Source organism: Urocampus carinirostris, chromosome 7, assembly GCF_059441175.1.
Source record: "Urocampus carinirostris isolate Australia breed hairy pipefish chromosome 7, RoL_Ucar_1.0, whole genome shotgun sequence".
NCBI classification, from domain to species: Eukaryota; Metazoa; Chordata; class Actinopteri; order Syngnathiformes; family Syngnathidae; genus Urocampus; species Urocampus carinirostris.
The window spans coordinates 25,214,568-25,233,580 of record NC_142355.1 but is presented as its reverse complement, the minus strand read 5'-3'; the positions used below and the strand labels follow the sequence as shown (position 1 = coordinate 25,233,580).

The following is a 19,013-nucleotide window of genomic DNA, read 5'->3' as shown; positions in this document are numbered from 1 at the left end:
TCCTGACATTTATAATGTTTAATAGAACATCACTTAAGAAGCATCGCTTTGACACCATGAAAAGAAGTCTGTCAACAAAGGCCATGGCTTACTGGGAAGTATCTTCTGTTCTGATGAGACATGATGAGACAAATATTAATTAATTTCGTTCAGATGGTGTGAAGCATGAGTGGCAGCAACCAGGAAAGGAGGACACATATGTTTGTGTCGTGCTGTAAGTCATGCATTGTGTTGGGAATGTCATGGTTTGGGGCTGCACGGGGCTGAGTTGGGGATTTGCATTTCATTGTGGAAAAAATGATCTCAAGCATGTACTATGAAGTACTGGAGCAAGCAACAATCCCCTCTTTCCAGAAACTGGTTTGCAGGGCAGTGACCAAGGCTTTTCTAAAGAGACTAAGGGTAAAGGATATGCAATGGCCAAATACGCCTCCAGATCCAAACCCAATAGAGCATTTTTGGGGCATATTCAAGCTCAAGGTGGAGAAGCACAAGATCTCAAATATCCCCCAGCCCAGTCATGTTGTTATGGAGGAGTGGAAGAGCATTCCAGTGGCAATTTGTGAGGTTCAGGTGAAATCCATGACCAGGAGGACTGACGTAGTTGTGCAAAATCATGGTTGCCAAAAAAAAATATTGAACTTCAGGAACTTTTACTTAAGGGTGTACTCACCTTTTACCAGGGGTTTAGCTACTAACGGCTATATTTTGAGTTTTTGGAGGGGAAAAATACATTTACACTGTCATATAAGCTTTACATAGACTACCTTTTTATTGTGTCAAAGCGATGTTTCTTCAGTGTTGTTGAACTAAGCATTATGTTGAAATCTCTGCAGAAATGTGAAGGGTCTACTCCGCTTTGTGACATACTGTATATGGTTATTTTTAAAATTGAGTAACCAGTAAAGTAACTAACTTATTATTTTCGTTACGTGACACAACTTTGGACTGCACTCTTTGAGAAAAAAATGCATCCAAATTTGATATATTATCACGATATGAACAAATACAAAATACACACGTTTATTGAAATATCTTCTTTGGGCAGGCTGCTTGTACAACGGAAGGGAGCTAGCCGATGGTGCAGAGTTTGTGGATGATAGGGACCCCTGCATCGTGTGCTACTGCTATGCGGGTGAGGTGGTCTGCACCCAACTGCCTTGCTATGGAGACTGTCGCCATCCGTATAAAGCACCCGGCCAATGCTGTGCCGAGTGTGAACGTGAGTTGCGCTTTCAGAAAAATAAATTTTTTGCAAGAGTGATAGTATTGACAAAAAACACCAAACTTGGAGGACATTTTTTTGAGATTTTTCAACAATGGATGCAAAAAAAGCTTGAGAGGAAAGTTTTGAATGGATAGATGGATCAAAAAAGAGAAATACAGCGGCTTGCGAGTCTATTTGGCCCCCTTAAACTTTGTGACCTTTTGCCACATTTCAGACTTCAAACATAAAAATATAAAACTGTAACTTCTTGTGAAGCATCAACAATAAGTGGGACACAATCATGAAGTGGAACACACATTATTGGATATTTTAAACTTTTTAACAAATAAAAAATGAACAAGTGGGTGTGCACAATTATTCAGCTCCATTGAGTTAATACTTAGTAGCGCCACCTTTTGCTGCCATTACAGCTGCAAGTCACTTTGGGTATGTCTCTATCAGTTATGCACATTGAGAAACTGATATTTTGCTCATTCCTATTGCAAAACAGCTGGAGCTCAGTGAGGTTGGATGGAAAGCGTTTGTGAACAACAGTTTTCAGTTCTTTCCACAGATTCTCAATTGGATTGAGGTTTGGACTTTGACTTGGCCATTCTAACACCTTGATATGTTTTTGGGTGAACCATTCCTTTGTAGCTTTTGCTTTATGTTTTAGATCATTGTCTTGTTGGAAGACAAATCTCCGTCACAGTCTTTTGCGGACTCCATCAGGTTTTCTTTCAGAATGGTCCTTTATTTGGTTCCATCCATCTTCCCATCAATTTTAACCATCTACCCTGTCCCTGTTGAAGAAAAGTAGGCCCAAACCATAATGCTGCCACCACCATGTTTGACTTTGGGGATGGTGAGGGTGATGAGCTGTGCTGCTTTTACGCCAAACATTGTTACCAAAAAGTTCGATTTTGGTCTCCTCCGACCAGAGCACCTTCTTCCACATGTTTAGTGTGTCTCCCTGGTGGCTTGTCGCAAACTTTAAACAACACTTTTTATGGATATCTTTAAGAGATTGCTTCCTTCTTGCCACTCTTCCATAAAGGCTTGATTTGTGCAGTATATGACTGATTGTTGTCCTATAGACAGATGCTCCCACCTCAGCTGTAAACCTTTGCAGTTCATCCAGAGGGGTCATGGGCCTCTTGGCTACATCTCTGATCAGTTTTCTCTTTGTATGAGCTAAAAGTTCAGGGGGACGGCCCGATCTTGGTAGATTTGCAGTGGTCTGATACGCCTTCCAATATTATTGCTTGCACAGTGCTCCTTGGGATGTTTAAAGCTTGGGAAATCTTTTTGTATCCAAATCCACCTTTAAACTTCTCCACAATAGTATCTCGGACCTGCCTGGTGTGTTCCTTGTTCTTCATGATGCTCTCTGCGCTTTAAACAGACCTCTGAGACTATCACAGTGCAGGTGCATTTATACAGAGACTTGATTACACACATGTGCATTCCATTTATCATTGTTAGTCATTTCGATCAACATTGAATCATTCAGAGATCCTCATTGAACTTCAGGACAGTTTGCTGCACTAAAAGCAAAGGAGCTTGAATAATTTTGCACACCCATTTTTTTGTTTTTTATTTTTTTTTAAAGTTCAAAATATCCATTAAAGTGTGTTCCAATTCATGATTGTGTCCCACTTATTGGTGATGCTTCGCAAGAAATTACCGTTTTATATCTTGATGTTTGAAGTCTGATATGTGGCAAAATGTCACAAAGTTCAAGGTGGCCAAATAGTTTCGCAAGCCACTGCGACTAAAAATAAGCACCATTGCAAGAAATCGTAAGAAAAGAGGCTCCTTTTCTCTAGTAATGTCATCTTTTGTGACACTTCCTCAAAAATACAACCAAGTCAAATGGTGTGTTTCGATTCGTCAGGCTGCTTTTACAACGGAGCAGTTCTGAATAATGGCCAGTCCATTCCTGACCCGGGGAATGCTTGCTCTGAGTGCACCTGCCAGGTAACACCCAAAAACATACGCACACAAATCCTACCTTCTTGAAATGCGCATGTTTGCTTTCAGATTGGCACAGTGCGCTGTGTAAAAAAGTCCTGTCCAGTGACGCTGTGTCCTCACCCTGTCACCGATATGTGCGGATGTCCAGTGTGTGATGGTATGTTAACACATATCGGCGAAAATATTGTTTCAAAAGACCAAATAATCGATATTTTTTGAGGGTAACGAATTGTGAAAATGTGATATCAGATGCATTGTGTTAGTCTATCGACTGACAGGAAGGATACCCTAAAAAAGGATCGCGGATCTGTTTTCAGTGGATGGTTTACTTGACAAAATAATGAAAAACCAGAGTGTCAATTACACTCCTTAACAGTAGATGGCGCTGCTCAAAACATCCTTCCTGTTGAGCCAGTCGTCACCGTCCCAATTGTATTTGAGTGGAATTACATCTCATTTTATTGTGATTTTGTCAGTTTTATTTCCTTTTTCTGCCCATAATAATGGGTCCCAAGAAAGTTAAAGGGGAAGAAAAGTTGAAAACAATGACGGCAACAATCAAGTGGAAGTAGGAAACGATTGGGGAACAATAATATATTGTGCGAGTGTCTGCCATTGAAACACTGCTTTAAGGTTCAGTAAATGGCTTAAAAATATTACACTCCTCGCTTTTTTTTTAGTTTAGTTAATCTTAACCAAATCATTGTCTACGTGTAGGTACACCTTTTACACACATTTTCAGTACGCATTTCTTTTAGTGTATGGCTATTTTAAAGCAAGTTTATTATGATGCTTATTTGCCATGTTGGCTTGTTTGTAAGTATATATGGTAGGTTTTGGTTTTGCTGGTCATTTTGTATTTTGAAAAAAAGGTAGATAAATTCTACTATCTCTGCTTCAAACGGCAAAGTCCTTTCATTTGATAGATTTGAGAAGTGGATATTTTTTCTTGATTTGGGTCACTGCTCTGTACGGTGAATGAGGGGTAAGCTCGTCCGCAGCACAGTTCTAAGGTTATGGGTTCAAATCCAGCTACAAGCCTTTCTGTGCAGAGTTTGTATGTTCTTCCCGTGCTAGCGAGGGTTTCCTCCGAGCACCCCGGTTTCTTCCCACATTCCAAAAACATGCGTGTCAAGTTAATTGGCCGGTTTAAATTGTCCCTAGGACTGAATGAGTGAGTGAGTTGTCTGTCTCTGTGTGCCCTGCGACTGGCTTGCAAGCAGTTCAGGGTGTCCCCTGCCCACTGCCCGAAGACAGCTGGAATGGGCTCCAGCACCCCTCGCGATCCTGCTGACGATAAGCGGTGCAGATAATGGATGGATGGGTCTCCTCTTTTCATTGGGGTGGAAAAGTGGGTCCCAAAGTCAGACTGGTTGAGAACCATTGCTGTAAAGGACATATAAGCCCAGGCAACAATTAAAAAAAACAATTTTTAACTGAATTCTTCCAGAAATTTAAACAATATATCAATTTAGCTTGTTGGTGATAGGAATGAGTGGAGAGGTGTTGTAAAAGGATAGTGGGATGTTTAGACGTGTTCTAAGGGATGGGCAGGGCACCCGTATGATGCGGCAGGGTTAAACCAGGGACAGCTGTCGCGCCCTGCTGTTGAAGAGAAGAGTGTGTTGTGTCATCCTGACCCGAGTGACACGGCCGCTTTCTTGTGTCCCGTTTCATCTGGAGGGACGAAAGCATGACCAACTTGGGTGCCGAGGTGCTTAACTTGTTTGAATGTTTGGGCATGTGGGTTGGCCATGGTCAAAAATATTTTTGTGTGTGCTTTTTGCTACTTTTCCCCCTTTTTTTATTTTCTTTTTGTGTATGTGTTTGTCTTGCTCTCGGTCACCCCTCTCGAGGGATATGACCAGGGTAGATATTAGGTAGGTCTATCAATTTAGCAAGCAACAGTTAAGTTGTCCATTCTTTTTCGAGAAAATGAAGTTGTTGGACTGGGTGCCTGGAGTTTGACGCATTGCTCTTACATCTTCAATGTTTTGTTTTCTTTCTATTACAATCTCATTATCTGTTGATATCATTTCATCAATGCAGGCTGCCGCTTCCAAGGTGTCGATTACATGGACGGTCAAGTCCTGGCGGGAGAGAATAGCTGTCAGAAGTGCACATGCTCTGTGAGTACACAATCTTAACTACAGATACACCACCTAAGGGCCAAGTACTCATTGTTTTCCTCCACAGAGAGGCAAAGTGGTTTGTACTCAGAAACAATGCCCTGCCGTGTCCTGCTCTCACCCGGCATTGGACGGGTGCTCATGCGGCTCATGCAACAACTGTCACTTTGAGGGGCGCAATTGTTTGAGCGGGGAGCAGTTCCCGCACCCAACCGATCGTTGCCAGCTCTGCTCGTGTCTGGTTGGTACAAACAACAAACTGCTTCGTTAAGCCTGTGATTTTCTGCTGCTATAATAATGTCGGTTGGTCTGGAGAAGAACGGCGACGTGCTGTGCTCACGTGTGTCATGTCCGAGCATCACCTGCTTGCATCCGCTGACCCCTCCTGGCGAGTGTTGCCCTGTCTGCACTGGTATGTGTCGACACCAAGGGAGGGAATATCAGTCCGGCTCGTCTTTTCCGTCACCCTCTGATCCATGCTCCTCCTGCTCCTGTCTGGTCAGTTCACTTATCAGAACATATGGACTATTCACACTCTAACATTCTATTAGAATCTAGAACTTTCATCGTGGTCGTTCCAATGTATCAAGTAAAGATGTTCCTGCCCCTATGGTACATAATTTTGCTCATGCTCGTTTTCCTTTTTTATACTTTTAAATTATTTTTCTTGTCAAATAAGGCAAATAATCCAATTCAATATTGTATTTATGTATATTTACTACTTTCGTTTCTTCCTCGTATTTTTTTCATTTTACTGTATTTTAAATTTATTTTCTGGTATAATTATATTGAGGATAGCCTTTTTTTCTGTAATAATTATTATTTTTCTTATTTTTACAGAAGTCTAAATATGTTATTTTTCAAGTAACCCCAAAAAATAACTACATTCAATTTCATATTTCGTATTTTGTAATCAGGATCCTTTTCATCATGTATATTTATGATAAAAGTACTGTATTTCCTTTTTACTATATTATAAACTAGTGGTACCTATTACCATTATTATTTACATGCTACTACACATCCATATATTTGTACATTATATGGTCCTCACAATTCTTTGACACTTGTATAGTATCTTTTCACTTTTACTACGTACTTAGTTTTACTTCATATCTATTATTTATATATTTGGAGAAACTGCGGATCCGATGTATCGACATTTTCGTTCTGTATACTGTACATGTCTCATCTCATCTCATTAGCTGCACCGCTCATCCTCAGTAGGGTCGCGAGGGTGCTGGAGCCTATACCAGCAATCATCGGGCAGTGGGCAGGGGACACCTTGAACAGGTCGCCAGCCAATTGCACGGCACACAGGGACAGACAACCCGCTAGCTCATTCACACCTAGGGACAATGTGGACCGGCCAATCCACCTGAAATGCATGTCTTTGGAATGCTGCCCCTACTGTACATGTGTACAAGATAAAGTAGATCTATCTATCTCATTTTTTAAGGGAAATATAAAGCTTAATCCTAACAATGAGCAATACAATCTTATATGGTGACGGCAGAGTTTGACTATTTTGATACTAATTTCAATAGTTTATTTATTTATTTTTTTAATTCAGTCTTTTATACATAGGCCCAATGTTTTAATTTTTAATATGATAACGAAATTGGCAGATGAACTTGGTCATTTTAAGGATCGTTTCTTTCATTTTGGTAGAAAAACGAGATATAAATATTAAAATGCATAGTATTTTGCTGTATATTGTAATACGTTCCAATGATAGGGCAAAATTTGATTACATTGGATAGAATTCAATTGTCTTTATTGTCATTGATACCAACATAGTGAAACATTATAAGCAATGAGATTAGACATGGCACTCCAGGGTCAACATGTAATAACATGTAAACATGTAACAAGAGTGCAATAAAAATGAATGCAGTAACATTTCAGCAGCAACCAAAATTCCCAAATAAATCATGAGATCTATATTTCCAGTTTTGCACACTTGTTTAGGATGGTGATGGCCCTGGGGAAGAAACTGTGAGCCTGTTTGTCCTTGTTTTAAAAGAAAACGATTCGTCAGCTGAAATGTCTCACTCGCAATATCGAATGACATAATATGACATAATCTCTTTTATAACAAAAGAGAAACAAAGTATTTTAACGTTTTGACACTTAAGGACAATGCTTCCGAAAATGTATTTTTCCGTTATGACATTGAATGAGTTGATATTGTTGTGATTATTGTTACTTTAGAAAAAGTACAAACATAAATGCCACTCTTGGGCCACGCCGTGGAAATATTATGTCATTTATTTATGTCTGCATCCTTCAGAACGAGGTGGTGAGTTGTCAGAGGCGACCATGCCCCGTGCAGTGTTCCCACCCGGTCCCTTCTGACACCTGCTGCCCTGTGTGCGACTCCTGCCTGTTCGAGGGTGCAATTCACGCCCACGGCTTACCCTTCACGCCTTTAACCAAGCCTTGCCAGCGTTGCACCTGCTTCGGAGGCACAGTCACCTGCACACCTCTTGCATGTCCAAGGACTCCCTGCCACCGTCCAGTGACAAGGCCAGGACAGTGCTGCCCTGAGTGCACAGGTAACGTAGGTTGACGTAGTTCAGCTCGCTTATAATATTCCCTCTACTGCTCAATTTTCTGCTTTTTAATGACATTCAAACCGCTTACTTCTTACTTCTGCTTTGTCTTTATGATAATGAAATACAGATCTCATATATTCTTATGGTGTTTCTACGTTTGGCCATGCTAAACATTTGTACACAGATTTTATCTGTCTTTCTCTGTGGTTTGAAATGGCATGTGTCAACTCGCATTTGCAGGGAATTATCGGCATCTACTGTAAAGGAGTTTAAATTCCCCTCTTTTATTGGCATTATTTTCCTAGGTTCAAGTCCCGTGACCCACTGAAAACGGATCTGAGATCCACTTTTGGGTCCCAACCCACCAGTTTAGAAACACAGGTCTAGATTGTAGGGTCTAGACTCTATATCAGGCCAAAGGTTTCAGAAAGCGGGCCAGATTTAGTAAGCCAAAAATGTATAAGGGCTAATCGAATTTTTCAAGCATTTCTTAACACAGTCTTTAATAAATTCACCCTTTATAAAAGGATTGCATTTCCAGTGTTTGGCGATCAGTGTCGCAACCCCGAAGCTCGCCTTTGTAGCATTTCGATTTGACTCACGGTGTTCGTTTTATGGGTTTTTACCCACCAAAAGGGGTGCCAAGGAAGCAAAATCAGTGCTACAACTCTTGCTGTAGGTTCAATTTCCAGGCAGTCAGTTAAGTTATAAACCTACAATACAATGAACATAATTTACTTTACTTTCATTTCAATTACTAAATAAACAATAAAGCAATTAAATACTGTACTATATATTTTAAAGCAACATTCACTCTCCTAACTCCCGACAAATGTTTGAATAGAACAACTACATTACTCATAAATCACCGCACTAAGGAAGTGCGGTAATGTGACTGCCTAATGATTAGGCCCTAATCTAAACATGGCGCGGTGGCTAAAAGGGCTACTGCCACCATCTGGTGAAATTGTGATTTATTTTTTTTTGTACAAATTTAATTTATACTGGGGTCAGCATTACTGGCGGGCCTCATATTATTAATTTTATGACAGACGCCAAGAGTCAGAGTAAATTTGATCACATGCCATATCTGGACTTTGGACATATCTAGTCTAGACTTTAGACCACAAAATTGGTATCAGGACCAATATCAGCCTTTATTGAGGTATCAGTGCCAATATAAGCCTTTTTTTAGATTTCGTAGTTCTGATAGTCCTTAAACCAACATAGGTTACCTTCAAAAATGAAGAACCTGGAGTATTCAATTTCCCTCATATAATTGCAATATTTAAGTAAAACAATATGTTGGGATTCAAAGGTATTTTTTTAGTATATCAGGCATTTTTTGCAGGGGGAACGGAAGTTTCTTGTATCAATGGTATCGGAATGTGCTATTGGTATCAATGACTCTTTAAGATCAGTATGGGACTGAAAATATGTCGTGTCAAATATTCTTACTCTATATACTCAGATGCTTGAGAGGTTTTATGTCCATACACATTTATTATCGTCTTCATTTTCAACCGGGTTGTGTCTCAGTAGTGTAGTGTTTAGCACATTCGCCTGACGCACGATAGTCATAATTCGAGACATATGTTGGCCTGGAGAGGGATGGGCGCCACCAGGCTGTACTTGCCCAAGACACACCACAGGAAATGGTGCTCTAGTGGTTAAGGGATCCAACAACACCAACCACAACACTGCAAATGTTATCACCAAGCTACACATACATGAAAAAAATCAAAACACAAAACAATTTTGGAATCTCCATTGTGTTCTCAGGGTGCATGCTGGATGGCCAAGAGTATAGTGATGGCCAGACATGGACCCAGTCTTCAAACCACTGCTCCACTTGCACCTGTCAGGTAGGAATTGTCCCACTTTCCTTCAACCTAAGTGGAGCCAATTCCTAAAGGCTGACTCATTGTTTACCTTCCAGGCAGGTGTGGTGCAGTGTTCCACTCCGCAGTGTCCCAAGTTGGCCTGCAGGCATCAGCTGAATGATCCAGCATCCTGCTGCCCTCGCTGCAGAGGTAGATTTATTGCTTTCCAAATGGACGGCCTGAAAAAGAAATAAAATTTTAGTTAAAGTAGTGTTCTTACATGTGCTTGAAATTTTTGAAAATGCTTGAAATGTAATGTTATGTTTTAAAGGAGTGAAAAGTACTTAAATCTTGGGTAAAGTACTTGTACATGCTTGAGATTGTTGCCATGTTTCTCAACAAAAACGACGCTAACACCTCTCTCTTGCGGCTTCACTTTGCCGTTGCATATCGTCTTCCCCCGTGATTAACTGCAGCTGGCATAAGTTTGTACGGCATTTTCCTATGAAGCGTCATTGCCCGCCTAAAAACATTAGGGTAGCGTTTCTTAGTGGTGAATTGTAATTGGAAGAACTTCCTGCAACTGAAAATGTAAGCTCGTGCAACTATGTACATTTTATAGACGCTCTCGAAATAAAGGATTTTTTTATTTTTCTCTGGTTTTGGATTGGCGTTTGGACTCTACTTGAGCCGGACTTTTTTAAGTCATGTTTCTGCTACGGGGACGAGTATTAGGTCATTCTCCAACACTCTCCTCATCCCTCATTCCTCCTATCTTCTGTGTTCTGCCCCAATCAGCTCTACTAAAAGTAAGATAAGAGAAAATAGGTGAAGTTCAAATCAAAGGCTTTTAGTTGGGCATTGCTGACACATACCTAATAGTGAAAATTTGTAACCTTTTTAAGGACACCTTAAACGACGCACCCCACCTTTAAGGGTGGTGTCCGTAACTTCAAAACATTCTACTTACAGATGTCTTATTCTGGCTGAAATCATCATTACAGCCTCTGTCATGACCTTTAGTTATGCGTGCAAGTACGGTTACTTCCTGAGACGCACTGAAAAAAACGTCTTTTTTTTATCTTTTGGAATGTATCTGAAACAGTCATTTTCATACTTTCAGCATTTCAATCCTAGAATCAAAGAAAACCGCATGCACGCATGTGAAATCCCTTTCCTCCAGCGTACTGCGATCTGCAGCTGTAACACTGAATGTAAACGTAAGATAAAAAATAAAATAAAGGCAAATAGGCGCGATGGAAAAAATATAAAGGCTCTTTGAACTTTTTGTAACTACAGACTTAATAAAGAAAAAAAATATACTTTCAACATTTTATGGACACCTTAAACCATGCACCCCATGTTCAAAGTATCAAATATTGCTTGTTTTTTGAACACAAGCAGAGGCAGTAGCTAATGTTCCTAATATATTCTGCTATGTATTTTCTGGTAGCTGAGTGGTTAGCGTGTCCGCGGCTCAGTTCTGAGGTCATAAGTTCAAATCCAGCTACCAACCTTTCCCTGATCACTCCTGTTTTCTCCCACATTCTAAAAACATGCATGACATGTTAATTGGCCGGTCCAAATTGTCCCTAGGTGTAAATGGGCGAGTGTCATCTGTCTCTGTGTGCCCTGCGATTGGCTGCCAACCAGTTCAGGGCGTCTCCCACCCACTGCCCCAAGATAGCTGGGATGGGCTCCTTGCAACCCTACTGAGGATAAGCGGTGCAGATAATGGATGGATGGATCTTTGTTTTCATATTTTTACTTCATCGTATTGTGCCATGATTGTCTGTCACCAGGTTGCATGTACGGTGGCAGCGAGTACGCAGAAGGGAGCAACTGGTTTGCCGACTCGACCCAATGCAGCAGTTGTATGTGCGTGGATGGTGTTACTACATGCTCAGAAATCCGTTGCCTGTCCCCTTGCGCCAACTTCATCAAAGTGCCCGGCGAGTGCTGCCCTGTGTGCGCCGGTAAGAAAACTCAGTTAGGGAGGCAAAGCATTAGGTCTGCCATTGTGTTGGACTACCGGTAATTTTTTCTATGGGTTTCTAGACTGTGTATTTGAGGGCAAAGTTTACGGCCCAGGAGACACCTTCCATCCAGCTGGAGACCCCTGTCAAGTCTGCACCTGTGAAGTATGAAAATCACAGATCTTAGAAACTTTCATCTGATAACTTTAGCATAACAGCAGTCATTAGCGGACAGTCCTATCCTAAAACTGGTAACACAAAGCATATGTGTATCTTTTCAGGTAATGCCAGACGGGGAACAGCACCTACGCTGTTATCGCAAACAGTGTCCCAGTCTGGTTGGCTGTCCTAAAAACAATATCTTGTTCTCTGGACCTGATGAATGCTGCCCTGTTTGCGCACGTGAGTCGTTTTTCCCAACTCATCAACACTACATTTTTAAATACTTTTCAATTATTATTTGTTGTATGATTGTTTGTTCAGAGCCTCTTAGTAACTGCACTTCAACACTGATCGGCAATGAGGTCCTGGCTACAAACGACCCCTGTTTCACCTGTCAGTGCAGGGTAAAAAAAAAACACACACTTCTTACAATTCTATTAATTCGACTATTTTTAAAATGAACACTTGCTATATTATAAAATATAGGGAAGGAATTTAAGAGTTTAATTTGAATCTCTCATGACCACAGCTGGGCACATCTCAAAGGGGTACACAGACCATCACGACACAATCTCCTAAACCAAAACCTAAATGAGGGCAAGGAAAAACTATAAAACCTCAGCATGAGAAAAATGAAGGAATCTTGAGGAGGGGCGGCACAGGAGGTAATCCCCCTTCCAGATGACCAGGCTACAATGGATGTTGCAAGGGAGACAAAAGTAATTAGTTACAGTTACACACTACTTATTTCAAAAATAAACCGAGTTAGTAAATGAAAACCTCAATACAAGTAACTGGTTACCAGGGAAAGTAATTATTTCTGTTACTTTACAAATAAGTTTTATGTCGAAAAATTTGAAGTTGTTGGGGCAAATACGAAACACTGCGGTGACGTCTTTTACCTGGAACTAATATTGAGCTTAAAAATATTCATCCCGACACGACCCGAGTCGTGGGTAAATAAACCCGAACCTGTCCAAACCCGACGGATTAACTTGATATGGTAACCAAGCACGAAACAAACCCGAAGCTTTAATTTGCCCCCTAAGTAAACACGAAGCAATACAGCATACTTCAGCATCCAACTGTGCGTTTTGGTTAGGCTACGCAGCTTAGGGTTGACTTGGGGCCGAGCCCCTCAAATCAAGTGTGCACTGCAAATGCAGCGCCTAAATTAACCTTTTGGCGCCGAAGTGTGCATCTCTGCGACGTGCAGCGGATGAAAGTGAAACTGAACAAAAGGGCAGCAAAAAGAAATTCAAATGATTCAGATTACAAACTGCAAATAGTGAAAGATTTGGCCGAAAAGCAGAAAGAAAGTTTGTAAATCTTGTGAGCTATTAGCAAGAAGCAGAAATGACGTCTGACGTGAGGGAGGTGGAAGGAGGAAGCCACGCATCTTTTTCCGTAACACCGTGGAGGAATATTCATTTGGATATAGTGATTTTCAGCTAAGCTGATAGTTTGGTAAGCATGTTCTTTATCTAAACAATTACTTGAGTAGAAGTAAGCGCATGCTGTGTAGATCCTCCAAGAAGGGGGAAAACAAAACCAAAAAAATGGCATGAGAGAATCCCGACTAGCCCCACGTAATGATTGACATTTTAGGCCTGACTATTTTAGGGAACGGAGCATGAGGAAAGCCCCAAACGGCTCCTCATGTTATTTTTTTTACTTTAATGCCTACATTCCTGATTATGATGTAACATTATGCATTGGAAAAAAAGACAAAATTGTTGAAAAAAAAACAAAGAAAAGAAAAAATACAAGAATGAAAGTTAAAAGATAAAAGAAGAAAAATAAAGCATTTTACATAAACACATTAATACTGAAAAACAAAAGAAATATACCCGCAATTAAAATATTTTTAAATCTCCCCAAAAGATAAAATACAAATTAAATTTTCACCTTTTTTAACACGCATTTAATCAAAATGTTCAGGGTGTCCCCTGCCCACTGCCTGATTTCGCCTGAAATGGGCTCTAGCACCCCTGAGACCCTAATCAGAAGAAGCGGTTCAGGGGATAAATGTCAAAATAAATTCCAGATTTACATTTTTGGTCCTATTGTCCAGCCCAAACACAACGTTGCACACGGTTGTGACTTTGACTACATGCGTGTTTGTTGTGCAGGATCTAACATGGACGTGCCTTCATCAAGGATGCCCATCGCTGACTTGCCCCCCTGGGGAAGAATTCACCCCTCCTGACTCGTGCTGCCCCGTGTGCAAAGGTGATGTATTACTGTCTTTGCACCAAGTCCTTTTTTGTCAAATTGGCGTTTCCATTGTCACTGAATTGACCTTCGTGGCACAGATTGCGTGATCGAGGGTCAGGGCCGCCGCGTGGCGAGCGGCAGCAGCTGGACGGACAGCGACGATGACTGCGTCACGTGCACTTGTAATGTAAGTCCAACGTGCGCATGTCTTGGAAAATATTCTACCTAAAAAAATCTGTACGCTCGTGTCATTTAGCTAGGCTACATTGAATGCAGCATTGAGGAATGTCCATCCGCACCATGCCCAGATGGTCAGAAACAAGTGAAGGTTAAAGGGAAATGCTGCCCCCGTTGTCAAGGTAACCCCGTCGGCAGCTTGTGAATGCGCTTGCCGTATGTGACCGCGAGTGTTTTTGCGGTAGAGTGGGGAGTTCCATGCGTGCACCAGGGCACGGTGTATCAATCCGACGAGCACTGGCAGGTGGACGAGTGCACCGGCTGCACTTGCGTGGAAGGGGACGTGCACTGTCATAGCCAACGCTGCCCTCCTCTCAGCTGCAACACGGTCAGTAGAATCGAAAATCAAATGTCTCCGGACTATAAGGTGCACCTAAGAACCCCAAATTGAGCAGAAATTTTAGAGTGAGCTTTACGATCTAGTGCGCCGTGAATACAGTATAACATGGTGGATGAAATTGCATAGTTACAATTAAGTGATACTGCATACAGTAACTGTTCTGCCTTTGAAAACATATAGAGTGGTCGTCTAGTGCCCTCTCGTGGTTAACATGTTAATTGTACAAGCATGCTCGTTACATTTCAACCAATGATGAAAGTTTCGAGTACTTTTTTATCTTTAGCCAATTTTCAGAACCCTGCCAATTATTTGAGAGCATTTTATCCCATAGTTTGTATTTTTTAGTTATGCATGTTTAATGGAAGTATTTCCCTTGTGCAGTGGTTAGCACAATTGTCCAACATATGAAAAGTCCCCGGAATTCAAGACAGGGTGGAAACATATGTTGGCCTGGAGAAGGATGGGCACCACCAGGCTGTACTTGCCCAAGACACACCACAGGAATTGTGCCCCTACGACCCAAGTGGTTAAGGGATAATCAAACCAAACCAAAAATATTTAATGAAATGGATGGAGCAAATGGTTGGGTTGGAATAAATCATGCTAGTGTAACTATTCTGCCTTTGAGAAACATATACAGTGGTCTTTGAGCGCCCTCTTGTGGTTAACATTTTAATTGTACAAGCATGCTTGTTACATTTCAACCAATGATGAAAGTCTTATTTTTGTCTTTAGCATATTTCAGTGCTCTGCCAATTATTTGAGATCATTTCATCCCACAGTTTGTTTTTTAGGTATGTCTTCATAGTTCAGTGGTTAACACAAATGGATTTGAAGAATATTTGTGTGAGGTCACTGTTCTGCCTTTGAGAGATATATGGAGCTGCTTGGAGCGCACTCTTTTGATTAACATGTTCAATGAAATATAGACGCCGACTTTCAGATACTTGTCGCAAATCTCTTTTCGTTGTTGCTCAGCGTTTACTAGATACAGTGGAACCTCGGTTCTCGACCATAATCCCTTCCAGAACCCTGTTCAAAAACCGATTGGTTCGATCACCGAAATCATTTTTCCCATTAAAAATAATGTAAATCGTTTTAATCCGTTCCAACACCCTGAATGTTTACCTTGAATGTTTAACGTGAACATAAAGATAACCCAGGCTAATTGTACGTTCGCGTTATCGTAATCTTCCGTTCGAAAGATTACGCTAACATGAACGTGTAAAAATAAAATAAAAGGATAAAGAAAAGAATTATGAATAGGATTTCTTACCTTTGTGGTGGTCAGCAGAAGGCGCAGGTGGACGGTGGGGAGAGGAAAATCATCAAAAGTTTTTCAACCTCTTCCAAAACTTGCGGCTGTTGCTTGCTTATAGCACTCACTCCCCTAGTCACATCACTAGATTTCACAGCCTCCTTATTCTTTAGTATTGTACTGATCGTATATTTAGCCATGCTGCATTCCCTAGCAAGATCAGACACTCGCACATCTCCTTCATATTTGGCTATTATTTCTTTCTTAAATGCAATAGTTGTACGCACTACTTTTCCTTTTTCACCTGTAGCAACTTTGCTGCTTGCACTTTCTTCGGAGGCATAATAAGGGGCTAAAACACCCGTACGCCGCTCAGCATCGCACCATAGCGTACGCACTCACGCATTACCGGCGTTCGAACTCCGATTTTTTGACTGAACAGCGAAGAAAGAATTTCTCTAAATTTTTGGTCGGACTCCGATTTGTTCGAACTGAGAGGTGTTTGAAAACCGAGGTTCCACTGTATCTACTGTTGTAAAAGGAGATACTTTGGAGAGGACAGAACAGTAACCATTTATAAATAAATTAATCTATTATACTATTATTAATTAGTGGTGAAACCAGATGTCCTAAAGTAAGTTTATGTTCTATGAAATAAATTATTCTAATTTAAATGTATTTTTATGCAATCTTTGCACTTACTGTAGTTTTAATATGATGCGCCTTAAAGTGTGCTATATATATGAAAAGTATATGAAAAAAAGACAATTTTTGCGGGTGCACCTTATGATCTTGTGCACCTTACAGTGTGGAAAATATTGTACAGTATATGTATTATTTATGTATTATTTTTAACTAAAATGTGTAGGGATTTTTCTAGCTTTAATATTGAAAATCATGGTACATGGTGAATTTGCATGTCCGGGAACTGTCCAAAAGGGGATGTCGTCATTCTATCCATTCCAAAGTGAGCCAGCCGAAACAGAAAAAGTGGAAGTCATTTTTGTGCTGGGCTTATTTGCTCTACAAAATCAATAGAATTTCTAAAATGTTTTTTTTTTATATTTTGCCACAATAGGATTATTTTTAGCACATTAAATATAAAAAATAAAACAACCAACCTAGTTTCTGAATGTTTGCACATAAAAAAAAACTAAACAAATAAGCTATTACAATAGTGATTCAAAACAGTATTAATTATTGGAATTCAAAAAGTACAGTTTTTAAATTGTGGAAATGTTTAAAAAAAACACGCTTTTTTGAAGTAAAAAATTCTTGTTTCACTGCATGATCATTTTTTAAATTTTAAACATTTTTCTTTTTCAGACGTATTTTAACTAATATATTAATGATGTTTGAAGTTTAGTAGACAATAAGAATGAGGAGACACCACATCAATAGATTTTAAACTTGCAAGGACAACAGCGAAGCCCAAACCTCGGACATGAAATTCCAACCCGTTCTAAAGTCTCTCCCCGGATCTCTCAATTTCTATTGAATCTCTTAGGTTAGAAAAGCAGAATGAGCCTTCAGGGATGGGCATACCAAAAAACAGCAATATTATTGGATGAGAGCGACAATGATGTAAACACTCATAATAATCAAAACAACAAACAACAGTGCGCAACAATAGTCAAAATAACGAACGAGCATCCTATCCTATCTCCTTTGCAAGGGTCCAATATTAAAAACAGCATAAAATTATCAGTTGTGTCAAAAGAAAAGTGGGAAAAAACATCTGCCGTTCTTGTGTTCATTTTAGGTAAAATAAGGAGAATATTACACAAATAAACAAGCCCAATTATTTTCTAATGAACAATAATTTAATAATCTTAAGTTCTCATCCACTTTACTGTACCTAAAAAGCTAAATATATAATGAAATATTATCAGATAGTATATTGAGAAATAATAAGAATAAAACTTGACATCGGAACAGGAAGATTACAAAGAAAATGTATTTTGATTATTACAATAATGACAAAGTTGAAACAATTAAACAAAGTGTTTATTACTGTGTGTTATGCACACATCCAGACCTCCAACTGCATTGTGTGGGTTTTAGGATGAGATGCCATCGTTGGTCCCTGGCTTGTGCTGCCCTCACTGCATCGCCCGACCAGCCACGTGCATCGCGTTTGGCGACCCTCACTATCGCACCTTCGATGGCCGCATGCTCCACTTTCAGGGGGCCTGCACCTACGTTCTGGCACAGGACTGCCAGGGAGGAGATTTCAGGTGAGAGAATCCCCGCGGCAATGGAAAATGCACGAAGAGGCCTTTGCAACGACTTCTGTTTTCGTTTCCAAGTATACACGCCACCAACGATGATCGTGGCCGCCAAGGGGTGTCATGGACCAAAGAGCTGACTGTCTTCATCGGAGCTGTCACAGTGCAGCTGTTGCAGGACTGGCATGTAAAGGTTGGTGTAAGGAGACAAAATAAAACATTTACCCTAAAAAATGAGGGTTCGTTAGGATGGAAGTTAAAACCAAATACATTTAAGTAACTCACAACTTTATTTACCTTCCAAAATGAAATATATTTATAGACCTTGAAGGAGAAACCTCAAAACCCTAGCTTCAACCAAAAGCCTTACCATAACTCCAACCCTAACCCTAGAACTAGTAAAGCTTGTTTAGGGAGTACACCCACACTAAGATAAGGAATTTACCAGTTAAGCTCCCAGTGAAACACTTTAGTAGGTTAGTGCTGAAACCCTACCTCTTTAACCCTTGTTCCAAACAAAACCCTAACCTTAGCTCCAACCAAAAACCCCAATTAACCCTAGCTTCAGCCCCAATCATAGGGATCAGTTATAACCAGGGGATCAAACCCACAACCCTATGCATGTAACGAAAGCAGCTTACCAGTAAAACTAGGCATGAAGCGCTTTAAACATGTAGTCTAGTGTTCAAACTTTTGCCCAATAACCCTAGTTCTAACCAAAAGTCTGCCTTCAATCCAAATCAAGAATTAGTACTGGCTTTCCTGGGGATTAAGCCACACCTTCCAAGTACAAGACAAGCAGCTTAACAGTTGAACTACCAGTGAAACACTGTGTGTTAAAGCTGAAAACCTAGCCCCCTAACCCTAGCACCAACACTTACCTGAGCTTCTAACAAAAACA

General features: G+C 40.4%; 1 protein-coding gene across 1 annotated transcript in view; it reads left to right on the top strand.

Moving 5' to 3' along the window:
- Positions 1-19,013, top strand: part of kcp (kielin cysteine rich BMP regulator) — a 41,463-nt gene that overhangs the window by 20,020 nt on the left and 2,430 nt on the right. Inside the window, exons 24-42 of the mRNA XM_088339326.1 lie at positions 1,049-1,222; positions 3,105-3,187; positions 3,251-3,341; positions 5,234-5,313; positions 5,381-5,554; positions 5,632-5,811; positions 7,607-7,871; positions 9,654-9,736; positions 9,811-9,904; positions 11,497-11,670; positions 11,753-11,835; positions 11,952-12,072; positions 12,154-12,236; positions 13,965-14,064; positions 14,148-14,236; positions 14,306-14,408; positions 14,472-14,614; positions 17,949-18,121; positions 18,194-18,305. Of these exons, the coding sequence (XP_088195452.1) occupies positions 1,049-1,222; positions 3,105-3,187; positions 3,251-3,341; positions 5,234-5,313; positions 5,381-5,554; positions 5,632-5,811; positions 7,607-7,871; positions 9,654-9,736; positions 9,811-9,904; positions 11,497-11,670; positions 11,753-11,835; positions 11,952-12,072; positions 12,154-12,236; positions 13,965-14,064; positions 14,148-14,236; positions 14,306-14,408; positions 14,472-14,614; positions 17,949-18,121; positions 18,194-18,305 (2,405 nt within the window). The remainder of the gene's footprint in view (positions 1-1,048; positions 1,223-3,104; positions 3,188-3,250; positions 3,342-5,233; positions 5,314-5,380; positions 5,555-5,631; positions 5,812-7,606; positions 7,872-9,653; positions 9,737-9,810; positions 9,905-11,496; positions 11,671-11,752; positions 11,836-11,951; positions 12,073-12,153; positions 12,237-13,964; positions 14,065-14,147; positions 14,237-14,305; positions 14,409-14,471; positions 14,615-17,948; positions 18,122-18,193; positions 18,306-19,013) is intronic.